The following is a 21,117-nucleotide window of genomic DNA, read 5'->3' as shown; positions in this document are numbered from 1 at the left end:
TGATGCCCCAAGGAAAACAGCTGGGGAATGGTCTTTGGTAGCAGAAGTGGTTAACACTAGTCATGCTTAGAGCTATTGTTCTCCACTGGTATTGAGCTTTGCAGACTTCTGCAGCTATTTCAGGCCTGCTGGAGGGCTCATGTACCCAACAGCCTGCCTGGTTTTTCTTCTAATTATTTCAGGCAGTCTAAAAAAAGATATTACCTCCCTCTGCAAACCTTGCCTCCATTGTTCTCAGCATAGAAAATAAGAAAGAAAGAAGAATAAAAGTCTGACACCCTCTACCTCCAGGTTAAATGCTCTTCTGTATAGGTATGGCAAGTGCTGAGAGGAAAAACAGGAGGCAGCTTCTGCCAAACAGGGGTGGGAGGGATAGCAGAGCATCCATCAGGGCAGGCTATCCCCATCCTGCAGGGCCAGGGGTTAATGGAGGAGCTGGGAATCACCCTGGGACACACCAGGACTTGAAATGAGAAATCCTGGTACTGTCAAGGCACGTTGACAGGAGAATGATTGCCGTGTCAGCAGAAAGACATCTCACATGGGAGGGAGCAGCTAATAGCTGTGCTGTGATGAATCTGGGTTTTGACAAGAGGCTGAGGCACCAAACACACTCAGAAAAGCCAAGGGAGGACAAACATGGTCTAACTGGTTGTAGCTGGTGTGAGCAGGGAGAGAACACCATGAGGGAGGATGCATTGTGCTGACCACCACGGTCAGGGCATTGCCCAAGCACTGCACTTGCCCTCCTTCTCCTTTCACCTGCAGGATTTTGGGGCAGGACCCTGCTGTTTGCTCCAGTTTCACAGGGCTACAAGAGCATCAGAGGCTGAGCCAAGACTGGAGCTTGTAACAAATAATTATTAGTGATAATTGGCAAAAACACGCTGATGACATCTCCTTCCTATCAGCTCAGCTCAGTTTGGCAAAGGCTGTGGTCTCACCAAGACAATCCCCATGTTGTATAAACACCTTCTGTGCCTCCCCTGCTCCTCCTCCATGGCCAAGAGCCAAATTAGGCAAAGAAAATGCTGCCACAAGCACCAGTGATGGCACAGAGGGGCCTGGCCAGTGGCCAGGGGTTTGACAGCATCCTTCAGGTTCCTTCTTTACCTGGCACAACAGGCACCTCTGAAAGAAGTCAAGAAAATCGTGACTGGCCATCAGCATTCAGAGCTGTCACCAAGCCAGCCTTAGCTCTCTGCTGCCTAACACCAGGTGGGAGCTGGTTTTAAAACATATTTTCTTTGTTTAATTTCCTGAGCCATCAAAATGGGATTTTGGGTGGGAAGTGGGATCATCCCAGCTCACCCACAGCCTTCTCAGTGGGTGTAAGAGAGTAAGACAGCGTGCCAAGTTTAGCTCCAGAATGGTGCCAGACATCACAAAATAAACTATTGAAAAAATATTATATTTTAGCCAGGCTTTTAAAGGAACTAAAACCCCCCAAATTACTGGAACTGTTGTTCAGTATTTTCTGTTTTCCTGGCAGGGCTGGGGGAGGTGAGGGGAAGCCTCTGGCTGTACAGATAGGGTGGGGGCTGTGGTTCCAACTCTCCTGGAAAATTTTAATCGGTCAAAAAGTGAAGAATATTTTTAGCATGCCGTCAACGTGCATGTGAGGACGTGTGTGCTGTGAGAGCATGTGGTGCAGAGGCCACATCCCTGTGATTTATCAGCTATCCTCACCCTTGCAGGCAGACCTGGAGACACCCACTCTGACCCCCTCCAGCATTGCAGGGGAACCTGTCGTTTACAAGAGGATGTTCAGTTCACAACAACAGGGAGGTTGCTACAAAAATGCTTCAGGGAGAGGTGTTGGGCACATGTCTGCAGCCAGGACAGGCTGCCCTGTGTCTTCTGCATTGATAAGAGATGGTGAAATGCTGCTGCAGCAAAGTGAAACGGAGTCACGAGTGACACCAGGGAGGGTGGGATGGTGAGTCATGAATTGAGGAAGTTTCTTTGCAAGTGGACCCATGACTCCCGCTGCTCTGTGCCTCATTTGGGCATTTGGGGTCTTGCAAAACTTGGGGCACAGGATGTAGGGGAGTTCCACCAAGGCGGGTGTCAGGAGCTCTGGCTGCAGAGACGCAGCTTCCCCAAAGCCACTCAGGGATGAGACAGGACAGGGGTGGGTGGGGAGTCCCTCCTGCCCTCCCAAACGTGGACAAACCAGTCTCTCCAGCCACAGACACCACATGAGAGAGCTGTGGTCGCCCTCGTGTCTACCTGCCATCCTTTCCCTGCTCCAGGCAGGGAGCTCTGTCTCCTGTATCCAACCAAGGCACCTCGTGACCAGGGTCAGCCACTCCACCTGCTCTCGCCTTGGTTTTCCTCCACTTCAAATGGCAATAACCCATCTCCAGGGTGCTCTGAAGCCAAGTTCATTAGTGCCTGGCTTTGTTAATTGCTTTGAGCAGGGCCGGACAGACAGAGACTCATTAGGGGAATTGCCCTGTTATCTGCTCTGCACTGGGGAGGGAGGAGGTGAACATGCCTGTGAGACTGAAAGCCAGTGCTGGGCTCAGTGAGGCCACAGGGGTCCTGAGCTGGAGGAGAAATCCTCAACCCCTTCATGTGCATGGGGAATTAATGGGGATGTTCTTAATTTCATCTGTTAGGTTGGGGCTAAAACAAAGAGGTCCAGAGAAAGTGTTGGATCTGAATGGGTGTGCAAAGATAGGGCTCAATTCGGGCTCTTGATGCCAAGTAGAGCCTGTGGCATCTTCTCAAACTGCACCATGGTTGTGGGACTAAATCAGTTCTCAGTCCTCCAGACTACCTGTGCTAAACAAGAAGTGTGGGGATGGCCAAATCCTCGGGTGATACATGGGGAGTTAGCAGCAGCAAAGGCTGAAGGAGATGGGAGACCACACATCTGGAGCTGGCATGGAAGAAGGTCTCTCTTCACCTATTCACCAGCTTTCTGGACTTCAATCTTGTGTTTTATGGATTAGCCATGTGAAAGGATGGTGCTTCCAGCCACATTCCCTGCTGCACTGGGGCAGTGGAGGTTTGGCCTGTAACTGCTGACCTGCCAAAATCCTGGTTTTACCTGTTTTCCTCTTGGTTGATACCAGTCCAAGCTTCTGCCCAAATCAAACCTGGGCTTTCCAGCTACTCATGCTCCCTATTTTAGTTATATGTGTGGAAGAGAAGACCCAGCTATCTGCCAAAGCCATCAGCCTGCAAGCACCACAGGAACTCGTGTGCTCTCCCTGCTGATCTTGCTGGTTTTGTCAGGAAAATCAGTCCTGGCTGCAGAGGACGTCTGGTGCTCACAGGAGGGAAAAAGCAGATCCAAAACTGTAGGTGAGGAGGTCACTTGCTGGGAGAAAATTGGGGAGGTGAGTGGTTTAAATGATCTTAAAACCAGCAGTGAGTGGAAGGAATGTGGCCAAGCCCTGTGGCAAGTGGGCAATGAGCAATGCTGCTTTGTGCTCTCTTCCTTTCTATTTTAATTCAGCAGGAGCAGTAAGCCCTGATGAAAGACAGTGAGTGCAGGCTGGAAGAGGAGACTGATGATGGCAGAACATCACTGGTGGTGCCCAGCTGATGGCCATGGTTTGTGCACAGGCAGGACAGGTGGGAAGGAGTGAAGCATCTGGTGGGTGAGGGCTCAGGATGACGTTGCTGCACAGAGTGAATGGGAGCAGTATGGGGCTGAAATAGGGCTGGAATAGGACAGTCCATGCTGTTCTTAGTCCTCAGGTGTTTTGAAGCCAGACCTGTGCCCCACATCCTGCAGGCAAAACCCAATCCCTGTGTGAATGGTTTGGAGCAGCTTCCCACATCCCTCAGCTCATCATCCTGTGCCTGGGGCAGTTGCCTCTGGGCTTTCCCAACAGCTCTGCAGTGTTCCTGGCCTTCACTGACATCTCCACCAATGACAAAATATGCCAAAAATAACCCCTGCTCTCAGGCAGGAAGGTGGGATATAAACACACTGACTGTTTGTTAGTGTTAGTGCTTGCCAGGCTTTCAAACTGGGCTGAGTTTGGGGGGGATCACTTCCTGCTCCACAGTCCTGACCTCCCACTGCCTCCCTTCCTTGTCTAAGCATGGGAGCTCTCCAAAACACCTCTGCTGTGTGCATGCCACTTTGAGAAGGTGAAGCTGCAGCCCCAGAGGTTCTGGAGGGATTTTTCTGGGTGAGTTTAAGGTAAGGCAGCACCTCTGGGTGCACTGCAGCCACCAGCTTTCCTGTATGCAATGCAGCATTGAGATCCTCCTGGAGCTGCTGAGGTATATAAAAATATTATATATTGATATGATCATGTGCTCAGAACCTGATTTTGTTTGCTGTGACAAGAAACAAACCCTCAGAGAAGTGTAATCTGGTACCTGTAGCACTGATGACCCCTGGTAATAAGATCCTGCTTTGTGCACTCTTGCTCTCAGGGCTGTCCTGGGCCATCCTGATTCTGATCCCTACCTGCCACCCTGCCTGGCTCCTGAGCACAAAGGGGCTCATGAATTTTGGGGCCTGATGGCTTGCAAAGCAAGCAACCATGGAGTTTGTCTGAAATAATGTTCTCTCTTATTTAGATGAGCATGTGAGGAACACAGAGCGGCAGCAGAAGGGGTCAAATCAACAGTTACATTTAAATCAATATTCTGATTTATGCTCCTGTCCCAGTGGTGCTGACTTCCTTTGTCCCCTAATTTGAGGGTACAGGCCTCAGTGGCTCATTCTGAGCCACCATTTCTGTGGTGAACATGGGTTTTGACAGACATGCTGCAGGATTGGGCTGGTTTGTTGGCCTTTTTTGTTGAGAAGAGAGGAAACAAGAATTAAACAACTTGACCATGTCTGTGGTCTATGCACCTAATCCGGTGGTGAGACCAGCTCCTCAGAATTTGGTGTAAAAACGTGTATCAACAGTTACTTCTCACCTCGAGTTTCCCTGCAGATGCTAATGGCCAAATTCCTGCTTGGGTCCCTGCCGGAGGAGGCTGGAAAAATCCTGTCTCTTGGATCAGGACTTCAGGGTGATGCTTTCCCTGAAGATGCCTTGTGCAGTGGCTGTGGAAATGAGCTGAGCCTTGGTGTGACAGGGAGGGGGTGAGATTTACCCTGTGCCCTGGTTTTAGTGGTGACTCATGAGGCAGGACTGGACCAAGTGAATCCTGCCAAGATTTACAGCAAGTAAACCCTTTCGTGTGCAGGGTTATTGCATTGGCCTGCTGTGTCCCAGCCAGGTTCTGGAGGTACTGCATGGCCCAGCACCAGTGTGAAACACTCCCTGTGATGGAGTTTTCCTCCTGACATGGATCCATCCCTCTTTAGCCCTGCAGTGAGACCACAGGCACTTTACATCCCTCTCCCAGCGCTGTGCCACCTCCCAGCCTTTCCAAAGCTTGGTGACCAACTCCCAGCTCTCAGCTGTGCCAGTGTCCCACCTCAGCACAGAGCCTGGATGGAACAAGCTGTGGGGTGCAGAAGAATGTCTGACTGAGAACATGTGGGAAATACTTCCTTTCTAAAATTTCAAATGTAATTAATGTCAGTAAAAACCGTTATGAGCCTGAGTGGGGTGAAGAGAAGGGCTCAGACCTCAGACAGACAGACAGCCACAGCCCTGGCAATAACGCCTGATGTGGTACCGGGTCCTTGCAGCCTCCAACATCCCCGCCACTCTGTCCCCAGCATCATCGCAGCCGTGCCGCCCGCATCCCTGCCCATCCCTCCCCTCCGCCTTTCCCTGTAGCCCCTCTCAGCCCATCCCGGCATTTCCCGCAGCCCGAGCCCCGCCGCTCCCCGGGCAGCCCCAGCCCAGCCCAGCCCAGCCCAGCCCAGCCCAGCCCCAGCCCGGCCCAGCCCAGCCCGGCCCAGCCCGGCCCGGCGCTGCCCTTCCTCCCGCCCTTCCTCCTCCCCGCGGCGTGGTGCCATCCCCACCTAGTGCCGGCCCGGCGCACCGGCCGCGGGCAGTCCTGGGCTCCCCGGGCTCCCCGGGCTCCGCGGCTGCTCCTGCCCGCCCCGGCTGCTCCCGGACACCCGTGGCACGGCCCTGCGGGGAATCTTCGTGCCCCGGCCCCGAGGGAGGCTCCGGGGTAAAGGAACGGTGGGAGGAAATGAGCTGATGCAGCCTTTGCGCTGCTCCAGAGGATGGGGACAGGCAGAGGCCACAATGGATCCCACGTCTGCTGGGGCTGCTGGCCTCCTCATGCCCCATCCTGTGGCCCGGGAAAACGGGATTCCCCCTTTCCAGGAGGAGGAACCCGTCTGGGGACGAGGGAAAGGGCCACATTCCATCCCCAGTCTCTGGGCTTGTCCCATCGGCAGGGCTGGACCCCTTGGGGTATCACTTTGGGGATGCTCCTGCACATCGCAGCTTTGGAGTTCTTAGTGGCATTTCCCAAGGACACGTGGCCATGGATCCCACAAATCTCAGTGCCTGGGGAGCATCACCTCCCTTGCCCCCTCCACACCCTGTAAGCACCAGTTGTAGATGTGTAGGGCAGAGTAAGAAGCCAGGAAATGCCTTGAGCAGTGCCCCTTTGTACCAGGTGTTCTCCCCCTCCAGCCCATCAGAGACTCCCAGAGCCACCACGTCTTTAGATTTTCCTTCCTCTCCTTCACCCTGTTTCACTTCAGATCTACATACAGATCCTTACCAGCCCTGTTCCTGTGGCCAAGGGCTGTTCCTTCTGCCCAGGTGCTGTCTAAGCCAGCCAGGGCATCCAGAGCTATCTTATCACCTGGAACAAGGAGGTGAGCAGTCATCCTCTGCTCAACCACACCAGCTTCCCTGGGCTTGCAGCACACTCACCCAGTATAGTTTTGGTTGGATGGACCCTCTACATGTTGCTGCACCCAGTCCCTGGAAGGAAGGGGCTCTTTGCGCTGACATTTTCTGAAATTTTGCTCTTTTTTTCATGCTTTCCTATCTTTTGTCTGGCTCCACCCTCCCTGGCTGTTGCATAGGCACTTTCCCCAGCTTCCTTGGGTGCTGTGGCCTTGCTGTCCCTGTCCTACAGGAGATACCAAGGTCCCCTGGAGTTTCCCCATGGCTCAGGAGTATTTAGAGGGAGGATGCTCTGCAGGGGGATGCTCCTGGAAATCTGGGAATATGCTCAGAAATTTCTGAAGACCACAGGAAAGCACAGGAAACAAGGACTGCAGGGTAGGAGAGGAGGCAGGAAGAAAGGAAGATTAAGGGGTGATGTGGCCTCCTTCATATTTCCTGATGAAACAAGGAAAAAGCCCAACACTGCCCCTATTTTTTGTTGGAAAACCCCTTGCAGCTCAGCCCTGAAAGCAGGATTCAGCAGCTTGGCACAACTCAAAGGTTTCCTCTGCTGCTTTAAAGAAAATGTTGGAACAGAGCGGGCTTAAAGCCTTCTGAAGAGGCCCATTTATCTGGGAACTGAAAGAAAATATTGGGATAATATTTGGAAAAGCCTGTGAATGGGCATGGCTCAGCATGTGCCGGGCAGCAGCAACCTGTGAGCTGCAGGGGGAGAAGCCACCCTCTGCGTGTGGTTAATTTTCCCCTTTTCCTTCATTTCCTTCCCATTTCCTTCCTGGCTCTGAAAGGTTTTGCCGTGCCTAGGTGGGTCCTTGAGATGTATTTTCCCCAGGACAGTGGTAGTGCTGGAAGAAAAAGGGATTTTTCATGAGCAGGGTGGGCACAAACCCTGCCCAGTCTGAGTATCTGGGGGGGCAGATGGGGAGAAGGTGTTTCTTCCCCTGGTTAACAACTGAGGCTGATCTGCAGGACGCACTTAATCAGATATCACTAAAAGCAGGGTTGATTCCTGACTAATTGGTCAGTAATAACCATTTAATTGGCAAAGCTGCAGTGAAGCTCCAGCCCTCCCTTCCCAGAGCCATTAGCAGCATCTATTTTATCATTTGGAGCCTGGCTGGGATTCAATAAATACGGTTTTGTTGGTTTTTTTCACATTTAAAAACATTAACGTGTGTTCAGAATTCAGTTGGACATCTCATTTGGCTTTGAAGCATAATTATGCTTGATGAGGACTAATAAGCAGCTTTCAAATCAAGACCAGGTTAACATTTCTCCTGCTGTCTCCTGCAGGGAAGCCGATATGCCACAACAGCTGATTTTTATAGGACTAATCCAGATATGTCCAGGGCTCCATAGAACCCTGCTTTGTCTTGCTTATTTTTTTTAAAGTTATTTTTCAACCAAGGATGAGTTATTATGTTTGTGGAGTTTTGCTCTGTGTGGGATTTCCACCCACTGTGGGTCTCAGGGTGCTTTTGCAGGATGCAAAGGGGGATTTGCTGAAAACAGCTTTTTTAACCCCCAACCTCATTAGGGAAGAAAATAAACATTAGAGGGGATTTTTTTTTTTTTCAGTGTGACTAAGGGAATCTCTAATTTTTCAGCCCCAAACTGATCCCAAGAATTGAGACCTTGGTGTTTGCTCGAAGCCTGGCTGGGGGCTGAAGGAGATGTTGCCAGTCCCTGGCACAGATGATGGTGATGGCTGATGGGCGATGGCTGATGGTTGAATTGGTGTCGAGGTCGGCTCTGCTCCAGCACCAGCGCCTGCCCTAAGGTGGAGCTGCTTCTCTTTCAGCGTCGTGGCTGCCCAGAGAACGCTGGATCCAGTCTGGTCACCCAAACACTGCCTGCCTGCAGCTTCTGAGCAGGGCTCAGACAAAAGAAAACCCATCCAAACTGTGGGTTGATGTTTGTTTTCCACGCTCCACCATTGAAATTCCACGCCAAAGGTAAGCTCACTTGGAGATTAGGCTTTGGCAAGTCTTGCTATGCTGCCAAAACCTTCAGAAATGCCCTTGGTGAGCCCCAAGCATGCTCTGCCACTGGGGTGGGGAGTGAGTCTTTGTCCCAGCTTGCCAGGGGATGAGGGGACACAAACCCATGGGACACTCCCTTCTCCACAAAAAGCTGTCCCTTCCCAATGGGGACCCTCCTGTCCTTTGCCAGCAGAGCCCCTCCACTGGCCCACGGGGCTGCTCTCACCCATCACTCCCACAGCTGTCTCTCTGGCAAACTCCAAAACTACTGCTCTAAACCCCCCAGATTCATAGCTGAGTCAAAATACTCCCAAAATCTGAAGGTGGCAAAGGAGAAAACCCCTCCTGTCCTGTTCTGTCACACTCTGAGGGCTGGTATGGGGGTTAATGGCCACCAGCCAAAAGCTGTGGAGGAAAGACCTTCAGTTGTGAGCACTTGGTGCTTGGGCAGCTCTCCTGAATTTTTTTCTAAGACATTTTGCATCAATTAAAAAGCTGCAGGTAAATGCCAAACCCCAAATCCTGGCAAAGGTGCCAGCTGCTCTGCAGTCAGGACAGACCCAGCCACTGACTCCGGGCTGACCATGTTCCAGCCCTAAATAGCTGCTTTTCAGGGACAGGTGGGTCACAGCAAACTTTATTTTTCTGGAAACAGCAAGCACATTGTGCAGGGCAGGCTTTCCAAGGATGCTCCCCACACCCTTTTCAGGAAATACCACGCAGCTCTCCTTCGTGCCATGCCAGTTTGGTTTTTTTTTTTTTTAATTGGCATAAATGATAGCCTCGGCAAGGACACACCGCGTTTTCCCTGGGCTCTTGGATTTTATTTTGAAATCACTGCTGGTTTGATCTTTGCATCTCTCCACCCCCAGGCTCATTGCTCTGCTCTTGTGTTTCTGCTGCTGGTGCTTGCTCCAGTGCAGTGGGGTTTGCTGGGAAGTGAAAATGCAGTGGGAAGGCTCATCCTGTGCCAGTCACAGCCAAGTCCTTGGTACATCACCCCTCCTGTGGGCGAAATACAAAAGTTGTGTTTGATCTGACAAAGCCACCATAGAGAGCAGGCAGCAGCTCCTTCCTGGTGACCCCCAGCCCCTTCTAGGGGTTCAGCTTTTGATCCCAAATCCAGCCCTGGAGCCATCATTCCAACAGCAACAGTGTGCTTCCTTTGGGGGAACCTGAAATAGCCTCCCCCTGCACGGTGACAACACGTCCCCCACGTGGCACCAGTGTAACCGGATTTTCCAAGACCTGCTCTTCCAGGGGTGGGGTTGGCTCAGCTTAGTTTGTTACCAGCACCCTCTTGACTCTGATCCTTCTCCCTGGTACAGTGCTCTCAGATGAAGTGGGATGGTGGAAACAACCAGGAGAGCTACTGCTTCACAAGTGGGATGGGTGCCACATCCTGTGGTCCCCTCCCTGTCCCAGCACCCTCTCCAGGTGAAGCATCTCCCCATTCTACCACCCCTCACTTGGGCATTTCCTTCCTTCCCCAACTTCCAAAATAACAATAATCCCCAAACCCATTTGAGATGGGTGAAAAGGCTTGGGTTTGTTCCATTTTAGTTTGAGACCAGCACGCAGTCAATTATCTTTGATTGATTTTCCCCCCTATGAATGTGTATGCTGGGCCCAGCAGTCCACAGAGAACCCTTTGGCCATTGAGCTTCAATTGTTTCTAAACTTCAGGATCCATCTTTTGGATATTTTTTTCAGGCCTGAGTCCATAATGGGCCCTTTCTCTTTTATTTTTTATTACTAGCATTTTTACTAGGATGGCATTTGAACTAGGTAGGGAAATCTTCTTACCTGCTACCACAGTACCAGACAATCAAGATTTAATCTTTCTGGAGAGGAAGAACTCATCAGATGGAAAAAAATATCTGATATCTGTGAAATTGCAGAAAAGCAGAGCAGGAGGAGCCTGCGGGAAATCTCCAGCCCAGCCTGAAGCAACACGGAGACTGCGCAAGCCTCGGCCATGGCCGGACAGATGTTGGTCTAATTACAGCTAAAACCTCTGGCTCTGGGGATGCTCTGTACCCCGAGTGTATCACTGCAGCCAGGCAGCCTCTCTAATCCCCAATTTAAATCCCTTTGGCTGCTGCCTTCAGTGCTTGGAAGAGGTGCTGGATGGCAGAAAACCATTGGCACATCCTCCTTGGGGATCCCTGTGCTTCTGAGCCCTTCCACCCTGGCCAGAGAGCTTCTTCCCCTGTAAATTTACCCATTTTTTAATGAGAGCTGCCAGAGGTCAGAGATTTATAAAATGGGTGTTTCAAGAATTTAGAAATTAATTTCTCTGTACCTGCAGTGTTGTGACCGGGGCTGGGCACCAACACAGAGCTGCCACTTGTCCACACCTCCTTGGGCCTTGCTCCACCTCATCCCCTCCTTCCTCTCCGTCACATTTGATGTCACCTCTTCAGACTGAAAGCTTAATCCAGATTTAGAAAGGGAAGGAAAAAGGAAGGGACAGGATTTTTCCAGTGAGCATGAATCTCCTGGGAATTCACCCAGGGCTTTCCCAGCTGAAAGCTGGTGGCTGCTGCATGCTGACAGCCGTGGTGGCATTGCCAGAGCCATGTGCTGCTGTGACACATCAGCCGTGGGGATGAAGCTCCATGGAGGCTCCAAATCTTATTTTCCACTGGCAAGTTTCACTGGCAGCTCACTTGTGTGCAGGATTTTACCATTAATATCCCCAAAACCATCTGGCCACTAGCGAGTCTGGGGTTATTTTAACACCTAAAAGGGCAAGCAGAGAATAAAAAAAAAAGAGACTGTTTGAGATGAGTGAATATAAATGTGTCGTGGTTTAACATAGTTAAAATGGAAGAATACTGATGTCTCCTGCAGATTTACAAGTCCCTGGAGGGGAGCAGGGACTGCAGCCGAGAGCCCGGTGTTTTGCCATCTCTGCTGTGCGCTGGAGTGAGCCGGGGCAGCTGCCGGAGGACGCTGGAGGCATTGTGCTGCTGGACAGGTTTGAAGGCTGGTGTTAATGAACTGTTGTTAATGGGCTGGTGTTAATGGGCACCCTGATGGTGAGAAGTCAGCACTGGAGCCGCCGTGCAGGGGCTGGAGCTGGGGGTTCTTCCACGTGGCTGTCACGGAGAGTGAAGAGTCAAGCTGCAGTAACTCCCCGCTGCAGACGAGATCCTGAACCGCATCGCTTTAATTACGCCAGCGCAAATTTCATTCATTTGGTTAAGCCTGGGAGCTACAGAAAGAGCTATTTCCAGGTGTGCTGGTTTAATTATTGCTCGCCCTGGATTACCCACCGTGCACAGCTGCATGGACGGGCTTTGCCCGGCTCTCCGGCAGACCCGGACAAGTTCGCAGCCATCGGCACGGCAATGGCCCCACTCACTCACATCCCAGCACACGGGCTCTGCTTGGGTCAGATAAATGGGTTTTAACCTGATTTGTGCTGTAATCTCCATGTCGACAGGCTCTCATCACGCACAGGATAAAACCCCGGCTCCTGTGGCCGGGGCTTTCACCGGGCAGCTCCTGCCAGCAAGGCTGGCCGATGGCTCCAAGCCAAGTGGCTTCCCTGTTCTGGCATCCCAGGGACACCTCTGAACCGTGGGTGTTTGCAAAACGTCTTTTGTTTGCTTAACTCCTTGCACTGGAGCAGGCAGAGGCACAGCTCCCACTGTCCTGTCCCTCCTCCGCAGGCAGGAACAGGGTGACAATCCTGCTGCCCAGGGCAGGCAGCTCAGTGCCAGCCCTGCCATCCCACCCCTGGAAAAAATAGCACCTTCTGGGTGCATTATTTGTACTTTCCTTTTCTGAACGTGCCTTAAAAAGAAGGGCTTGGTTTTCAAAGGAGCAGCATTTAAATTACATTCTTCCCTGCTCGTCCAGCTCTTCGCTGTAATCTTATTGCCGTACAGAGCAACGAGCGTGCGTGGGACGTGGTGGGATTTTAACTGTAATTCATGGACAGATATAAAATTCCAGGGTTATTACGAATTTTATTCAGGAGAGTTTAAATGTTACTGGTTCAGCAGTGCCCCTTTCCATGCTTCTTTTACAGCAGCTTCTGTTTAACCTCTCAGCTCACAAAATTTATTGTATTGTTGGCGGCTCACTGTAATTCTCCAGGTTTTCAAATAATCCCAGGAAAAGAGTTGACCAGAGCCTCTGCCTTAGTCTACATCCACTGCAAAGCACATGGGGCCAAAGTCTGTCTTTCCTGACACCCCTGGAAATCCCTTCGGTTCATCTGGGAAAATTGCCACTCTGAATTTCAAAATTATGTCAGTGGGAGACGGGTCAGGAGCACTGCAGGGACCAGGGAGCAGCAAAACCAGGGTCCCTACATTGCAGTCAGTGTCTGGGCAAGGCTCTCACCCAGCTCACATGATGCTGCAGCCTGAGCTGGGCACAGGGCTTTACGGGCACCAGTAACTATTCCCCAGGCAGATACATCGGGAGCCGTGGTGAATGGCCTTGGGATGGAAGGTCTGTGATGTAGCTTGTAGCTAGGATTTGATGGCCATGATGATCACTGATGAGCATTGCAGTGGGCTGCAGAGCACTCCCAGACGTGGATTCAGCCTGATTCTCCTGGGATTTGCCCATTTTTTTATCACCTAGCACAGACACAATGAGGTTTTGCACACACAATCCCACAAAGGCAACCTTTTTCCTATCTTCACTCTTCTGAAAAGCTTCAGAAAGCTTTTCCCACTGCCACAACCTAAACCCTCCCTGCTGCTACCAGAGCTCATTCGCCCTCCTCTGCTCCCTGTGGAGATACTTTGCCCCTACTTTGCATCCCCTGCCGACATCCCTCAGACCTTCCCCAGCAGAGGGAGGTGGATGTTTTGAAACGAAGGGGTTTTCTTTCATCTATTCCCACCTCTCCTCTGGCTTTGCCCCCTGCATCTCTCTGGATGTGCATCACACATGTAGCACACCCAGCACCCGCCAGCACTGCTCATCCATCTCACACACCTTAATCAATGGGAAACTTGAGGAAAAGCCCATAAACCGGATGGGAAGTGAGGATTGGATTTGCAATGTGCTGGTGCTAATGGAAACCATCCTTCACTGCATAATCAGAAGGAATGGTCACACAAAACCCATCATTTCTGCCCAGGGTGCTGTGAGGACCTGTGGGGTGGGGAGCCCTGGAGGCTCCAGTGTCCCTGCAGTGATAACCCACAGTGATTTCAGTGAGCAACATCTTATGGTGAGAGTCACCAAACTCCCCAGTGCCTGCAAATTGTGGCAACAAATTGTCACATCGCTAATGCCAGTACAGCACTGTTTGCACACAGAAACCCTCCCAATCCCCATTTTGCTAATATTTGTAATTTCCCGGGATAAGCCTGCCTGTGGCACAGGGACTCACCTCCATCTGGCCCCTCCACGTATTTGCTGCCTGCAAATGGGTCAAAGCCAGCCCAGTGCAGGAGCTGCCAGAGCATTCTGGCCCTGTCTGATGCAGAACAGGCTCCCTATAAATTTCCCTTGGATTAATCTCACGGCTGAGCTGGGAGTACTTCCCTATTTCCTCAGACTCTCACTAGCTCACCTGCGCAGTGGCAGGGCTGGTACGAGTGGGTGGCACCAGATTGTGATTTTCCTCTCCAGCTCCAGAGATGGGTTGTACTTACTGCTCCTTGGATGCCCCCTCACACCTGCACACCCAGGTAGGTTTTGCAAATCTGTTTGGGGCTCAGGAAGGTGTTTGCATTCAGAGAGATGGGGTGTGGGGCCCCAAATCTGGTCGGGGTCTGGAAAACAGACAGCACCTACTCCGGGAATCTGAGACCATCCTGGCTTGAGCAGCTGGTCATTGCCAGGGCCCTGGGAGCCCCGGGCACGTTTCTGAAGCTCGGATATGATTCAGGTGAAGCTCTGGTGTGATGTGAGTGGATGCAATGCCACTGAAACATCCTTTAATTTTGGGCAGCTCCCTGCCGGCCTGGGCCCGCACTGGCAGGGAGGCCTGTGGAGCAGAGCATCCCCGGGCTGCTCCTGAGCCGGCCTTTGTGTGCGCCACCACCTTCCCCAAACAAAGCCCAGTTTCTGATATCCCTCGAGGTCCCTGCTGTTCCCTAATGGCATCCGTGGGAGGCACAGTCAGCACTCCAGCCTGTCTGCCCCAGCCTGTGGCTCATGGTGGTGCCCTACGGGTGTCCAGGTTTATCCCGAGTCCTGTCCCAAAACCCTCCCCACCCGTCTGGGGTTCGCCTGGGGGTGCAGGGGGGATGCCAGGGGTGTGGGGGCAGTGCTGGAGGGATGCAGGGGAGGTGCAGTGGGATGTGCCCGTGGGGGTTGTACAGGGAGGTGAGGGAGATGCCTGGGGGGATGCAGGGAGAACGGGGTGGGGGAGATGTGGGCAGTGCCAAGCATTCCAGGGAGACAGAGGGGAAGGGGCTCAGACTGGCTGCCCAGGGGGGATGCTACGTGGGGAATGGAGCCAGGGAATGCACGATGGGGGGGACGGCTGAGGGAATGCAGGGGCAATGTGGGGAGTCTCTCTGCGGGGTTCAGGGGGTACCTGCAGAGCAGATCTGGGAGGATGCATGGAGGGCTGCCCGGGGGGAATGCAGATGCACAAAAGAAGATGCAGTGCCGGGGCATGCAGGGGGATGCGGGGGCGATGCGGGGGTTCTCTCTGAAGGGTGCCATGGGTTACCTGAGGAGCAGAGTTGGGAGCATGCATGGGGGCTGCCTGCGGGGGAAGGAGGGGAGGTGCCCCAGGGAATCGGGAGCACAAAGGACGATGAAGTGGGGCGCAGGGGGAAACCCGGGGGGCAGTGCTGGGGCATGCAGAGGGATGCGGAGGGATGCAGGTGGTTGTTCACGGAGCAGCACCGGGGCGCGCAGGGGAGGATGCAGCGGGTACAGGGGATTGCCCGGTCACATGCGGGGAAAGGCAGGGGGGGTTCCGCGGAGCAGCACCGCGGCACCCGGAGGGACTCAGGGGGTCTGCTGGGGGACCAGCGCCGAACGCGCAGGGGCAGTGCCGGGGGGCACAGGGAGTTGTCCGGAGGTGCGCGGGGAAGGGACAGAGCCGGTCCGGGGAGCTGCCCGGGGTCGGGCGGGGGCCGCAGAGGTGCGCGGGGGGTTCCGGGAGCAGCGGCGGGCACGCAGCGGGGCTGCCCGGCGGCGGGCGGGGGGACGCGGGGGGGCAGCGCCGGGGGCCGCCCCGTCCGCCCGCTCTCCCGGGCCCTCCCCGCCCCCCCCGAGCATCCCCCCGCCCCCGCGGGCTGCGGGGCCGGTTAAAAGGCGCAGCGCCCCGCTCCGCCCAGCCCGGCCCGGCCCCGCACCATGCCCGCCGCCGGCCCCGGCGCGGGGAGCGCGGCCGCCCCGCCGCCCGCCCGCCTCTGCCTGCTGGCCCTGGCGCTGCCGCTGGCGCTGCCCGGGCGCGGGGCCGCCGCCGAGCCCGCCCGCACCGTCTACACCAACCACTGGGCCGTGCGGGTGCGGGGGGGCCCCGCCGAGGCCGCCCGCCTCGCCGCCGCCTACGGCTACATCAGCCTGGGGCAGGTAAGGGGCGGCGGGGCCGGGGGCTCCGGGAGCGGGCAGGTGCCGGGGCACCGGGAGCGGGGGATGCGGGGCATGCGGGGCCGGGGGGTCGCACCGGGGAGCTGCCGGGGGTTCCGGCACCGAGAGCCTGCGGGGGATCGGGAGCTGCCGGGGGTCCCGCAGCCGGAGAGGAGCCGAGGGTTCCGGGAAGCTACCGAGGGTCCCGGGATCGGAAAGGCGGAGCGGTCTCGGGAAACTGCCGGGGATTCCGGCACTGGGAGCCTGCGGCAGATCCCGGCGTGGGGAGCTCGGCGCCGGGGAGCTGCCCGGGGTGTCGCACTGGGACTCCCGGTACCGGGAAGCCGACGATGGTCCCGGGACCGGGGAGGCGGCGGGGGTCCCGCGGAACTGCCGGCACTCCCGGGACGGGGGCAGGATCCCAGGAGCGGGAGCGGACCCCGAGATCTCCCAGCTGGCGGAGGTCTCGCCGAGCTGCCCGGTCTCCGAGGCGATGCCGGGTGTCCCGGGAGCGGGCGATGAGCCCCCGGAGCGGTCGGGATGGGAACGGGGCCGGTGCGGGGATGCTGTCGGAGCGCTCTGGCCCGGGGGCGGGCTCCCCCCGGCTGGACGCCCCTCCTCGAGGTGCCCTCGCCCCGCACCGCTGGGGGGTTGCACAAGTTCCTCCCACCCCGGAAAGTTGTATTTGTGGGTTTAGCAAACTTTGGACTCTCTGGCCCGGGTTTTTATCGGAGATCTTGGGAACACAGAGAACTTTTGCTTTCAAACCCCCGCAGAACACTGGTGTCTTAAAAGAGATTTTCCGCACAGCAGCTCATTTTCCTTTCAATTTCTTCATCCTCTGCAATCCCAGATGCAGGCTGGTGTCCTCGGAGTTTGTTCCAGAGTTTATTGCCATGGCGCTGCCCGGCGCTTTTTTGGCTGGGTGACACTTCAGGTTGTCCTCCTGCCCAAGGTGTCTCCCGGACTACAAATTATAACCTTGCTTTATATCGCAACCCTGCTTTTAACTATAATTAAAGTCACGGGGTGCTGCATAAACAATTTTTTTGGGGGGAGGCTGAATTGGGCACATTGTCTCCTGCACCCGTGTCTGTGACCTCCCGTGGGGGACAACCCCTCACATCGCACCCTCAGTCTCCTACCTGCGTGCTCAGCTCCCGTCCCACCAAGGGGAAAATCACATTGTATTGTTCAATTGCGTCTATCACAGGGCTGGGCGAAGGTGGTTGTGCAACCCAAAGGGCTTTTCAGTGTTTACCCCTCTGCAGGCAGAGAATATCTTGATTGAACTTCCCACTCTCCCAAGTTGCATCAGCCTAACGTCAGCTCCTGGTCTGGGGTTTTGCTGTGTCCCTTCCCTGCTGGAGCATCTGTTACCCCTCCCTCCTTCCCCAGCATCCCGGTTATGTGAGCTCATCCCCGTGATGCTGGAGGCATTTGGCCCATGGGCGCAATGTGGCTCCACTGGAGCATCCATCCTTTCCCCCTGAGCCCTTTCCCCGGGGCAGCCCTGTGCAGGCTGGAGAGCAAGGGAAATATTTCTGTGGTTGCATCAGGGTGTTCCTGGCTCCCGCCTTTCCCGTGGATACTGGGAGCCCGTGCACCTCTGGGGCTTCCCCAGCTGCTCTCAACGCCCTGCCTTCAGCCCTCCATCTCTCCAAGCTTTTCCCATTGGCTTTTGGGCTTTTTTCACTGGGTCCTGTCCAGTGGAAAAAGGTTAAACCTTGAGGGATTGCTTCCCCTGCACGTGTGCGACATTTGCTCAAGGTTCGTGGTGTGTTGAGCCTTGTGAGGACCTGGGTGTCCCCCACTTCTCTTGCATCATCGGTTTGTGGAGCTGCTGGTGATGGCACTGTCCCCAGTGAGATGTGCCCTCCTGGGGGGCTGATTCTGGACAAAACCTGCTGGGAAACTGCCAAGGATGTTATCACCCTGGGAAGATGTTTGAGTGGAGTCCAAAGCGGTGAGGGAGGAGGAGAGGTGATGCTCGCTGGATGAAGACCCAGCTGGGTGCAAGGAGGCTCAGCCCTGCCTTGGTGGCTGGTGACATCTTTTCCTCTGCGATGCAATCCTGGAGGCTCCTGACACGGTGCTGCCCGGGAAAGGCACTGCTGGGGTTGGCACACACAGCTCTGAGCGTTTTCCCGTGCCCAAACCACGAGCCAGGACACTCTAAACCCTTCTGGGTCATGGCAGAGTGACATTTCCCTTGGGGAATCACTTGCGTCAACTTCTATTTAAGTGAAGCAAACAACTAAACAAAAGAAACGGCTTTTACACCCTCGAACGCCTGCTCATTCCTCGCCGGCTCATTCCTCCCGCCGGGCTTTGTTCCGCGGCCGTGCCGGGGCGAGCCGGGACAGGCCCTGGCCGAGGGCGCTGCGGGGACGGCGCCGGAGCCCCGGGGGGTGATGGGGACCCCCTTCCCATCCCGGGGGGTGATGGGGACCCCCTTCCCATCCCGGGGGGTGATGGGGACCCCCTTCCCATCCTGGTTCCAGGGTTCATATGAGTTTTTCCATGTGTGGTGTCCAACACTTAACTTTTGGAAGGGCTGGCACATCCTCAGTGGTCTCACCTGCAGTGCAGGAGAGGGATGGGGTTAATTTGGGGCAGTATTTGGAGCTTTCCTGGATTCCTCTCATCTGGAAGCTCTTGGCTTGATCCTTACTGAGTTGATCATTTGAGAATTGCATTCCTGAAGGCAGGAGCTCAGCGACTGGACCCCTTGTCCCTGCTGGGAATGGGTGGTGTCCCCAGGAGGGGAGGGATCACTGCCTTCCCGGTTGGATCCACCCTATGGGAAGGCACCAGTGCTGGTGTAGCTGTACTTTGCACAGATAAAATGGTTTGGGTTAGATGGGATTGCATTACAAAGCCCTTACTGAGCTGACTGATCACAAGGAGGACCAGCAAATCCTTTTTCATTTAAAAGAAAAATGACATTTACAAGTTTCTCTACTTAGAATACCTTAGGTGGAACAGGACATCTGGAGGTCTACCAGGTTGGTCCACTGGGACCAACCTCTGCTCAGACTTTCAAGGTATTCCCATCATGGGAAGGTTTTTCTTATTTTTCTGCCCATAAATCCCAGGAGGATAAAGAAGTGGGGCACAGAGTTCTTTTCCTGCTGCTCTGGCTATGTATCCCCAGAGCCTGTGATGAGATCATTACCTTCCCTGTGCTCTTGCTGCTTTGCATCACATGGCAATTTTGCATTTATTTGTGAAAAGGAAGGAAGAAATTCTTTACTTAGGAAGGAATTGTTTGCTGTGGGCACGGTGGGGCACTGGCACAGGTTGCCCAGAGAAGCTGTGGATGCCCCATCCCTGTTTCAGGCCAGGCTGGATGAAGCTGGGAGCCAGCTGGTCTAGTGGAAGGTGGCTCTGTCCATGCAGGGAGTTGGAACTGGATATCTTTAAGATCCCTTCCAACCCTAAACCCATTGCAGGATTTTGTGGTAAGCCCTGTACTCCGATTTCCAGGCAGAGTGAGCAAGAGACAGGGCGGCCTTGTCAAGGTTTCCCTAAAATATGGAGAAGTTGAAGCACCCTCCTTCTATTTTATAAGTGTGAATGGATTTGGAGAATGGGTTTAAAAGGCAAATACAGATTGCAATGAGCAACCTCTTTATGTGGATGTTAAAGAAAATGCTCATCTATGCTGTAATATGAAGGAGGAAGAGGGAGGGTTTAAATGAATTTGAGTGGAAATAAATTATAAGAATCACACTAACAGCAGTAAAGTTAGTGAAATGACATCCTGGCATAAAAGGCAGACCAAGACTAATTAAATATTTAATGCTTGTAAGAGACACTGGCAGTTCTCAAGGTATCAAGTGTGATAAAGATGTAAGTAGTTGTCATCTGCTTTAGTATCTGATCCAGACAAACCTGTTTGTTCCCTGCTGTTCCATTGCAGCCAGCCCTGGTCTGGCCTCAGGAATGTCACCCTGGCCCCCGGGTCACACATGGTCTTAAAGATGTTGCCTTGTGGGTTGCAGATGGGTGCTTGTAGGATGGCCCTTTCTGGTCCTGTGAGCAAGACACAGGGAATGTCACTGGCTCCCAACATCCAGCTCTTGACATGGAATATGGTTTTTTTTTGTGGAGTGGAAAAAAAAAAAAGGAAACCAACTTAGGCAAAAATGAATTTATAGCAAAGTCCCAATTTGTACCCAAATTATGTGATCTGGGAGCCACATGGCAGCGAGTGCAGCTTTTGGGTCATTCCCGTCCCTCTGGCTGTGAATCCCCGAGGGATGTTTCACATGCGGTGTCTGGCTGAGATCCCTCGATTCATTGCATAGCCCCGGGACTTTATCCGCGCTTTTGAGATGAAAAAAGAGGAGTTGTGGTGTCTCCAGATGCCAGGCTGAGAGGGGCCGGAGGCAGCGCAGCCACCCCGGGGCTTGGCAGGGTGGCACTGCTGGCACCGCATTCTCCTGCAAATGCTGCCATCCCTCCCTGCAGGCGATGCACAGTTATATCCCACGCTTCCAGGAGCATCCCGGGGCGGGCAGGATCACATCACCTCTCCTGGTGTGCAGCCGGAGCGCCGGGCGGAGAAGGCAGGAGGATGAGGCACAGCTCCCATGGCTGCGCTGCAGCTGCTGAGCTCATTTTTAGCTCATTATTTCTGCTTGGGAGCCGATGAAAGGCAGTTTTCAAAGATGCATTTAATGGGTGAAAATTCATAAAAATGTTTTCCGGGCTCTGTTGTGCCAGTGCAGTGTCCGACCACCAACGCTGTTTGTCACAGCGGTGGCACCGGGGCTGGTGCCAGTATCCTGCATCCTCCCCAGCCCCGGGAGCTCTGTGGGACTGAGGGATTTGGGGTGCAGGGCACGGCTGCACTGATGCTGCCA

General features: G+C 54.1%; 2 protein-coding genes across 2 annotated transcripts in view; one reads left to right on the top strand and one right to left on the bottom strand.

Annotated features, from left to right (window-relative positions):
* Positions 1 to 5,902: 5,902 nt before the first annotated feature.
* On the bottom strand, positions 5,903 to 21,045 carry LOC131561726 (basic proline-rich protein-like). The gene is made up of 10 exons (XM_058811097.1): positions 20,991 to 21,045; positions 20,144 to 20,284; positions 18,528 to 18,628; positions 16,085 to 16,909; positions 15,670 to 15,969; positions 15,396 to 15,431; positions 14,933 to 15,056; positions 14,103 to 14,132; positions 6,622 to 6,705; positions 5,903 to 6,180 (listed from the first exon to the last, which is right to left on the bottom strand). Exons 1-10 carry the CDS (start codon positions 21,043 to 21,045, stop codon positions 5,903 to 5,905), a joined length of 1,974 nt encoding a protein of 657 aa, XP_058667080.1.
* The window catches only part of PCSK6 (proprotein convertase subtilisin/kexin type 6), a 32,332-nt gene continuing 27,246 nt past the window's right edge, over positions 16,032 to 21,117 (top strand). Inside the window, exon 1 of the mRNA XM_058811021.1 lies at positions 16,032 to 16,249. The gene's annotated coding sequence lies outside the window, so the exon portion shown is untranslated. The remainder of the gene's footprint in view (positions 16,250 to 21,117) is intronic.

Source organism: Ammospiza caudacuta, chromosome 10, assembly GCF_027887145.1.
Source record: "Ammospiza caudacuta isolate bAmmCau1 chromosome 10, bAmmCau1.pri, whole genome shotgun sequence".
Lineage (NCBI taxonomy): Eukaryota > Metazoa > Chordata > Aves > Passeriformes > Passerellidae > Ammospiza > Ammospiza caudacuta.
This window is presented reverse-complemented; position numbering and strand designations above follow the sequence as displayed.

Coding starts and splice junctions, on each gene's coding strand:
- LOC131561726 (XM_058811097.1), bottom strand. CDS start 21,045: ATGCAGGATACTGGCACCAGCCCCGGTGCCACCGCTGTGACAAACAGC. Junction 16,910..18,527: donor ATGAGCAGGCGTTCGAGGGT/GTAAAAGCCGTT, acceptor CCGGGGTGGGAG/GAACTTGTGCAACCCCCCAG. Junction 6,706..14,102: donor CGTGGAGGGGCCAGATGGAG/GTGAGTCCCTGT, acceptor TCCTTGTTCCAG/GTGATAAGATAGCTCTGGAT.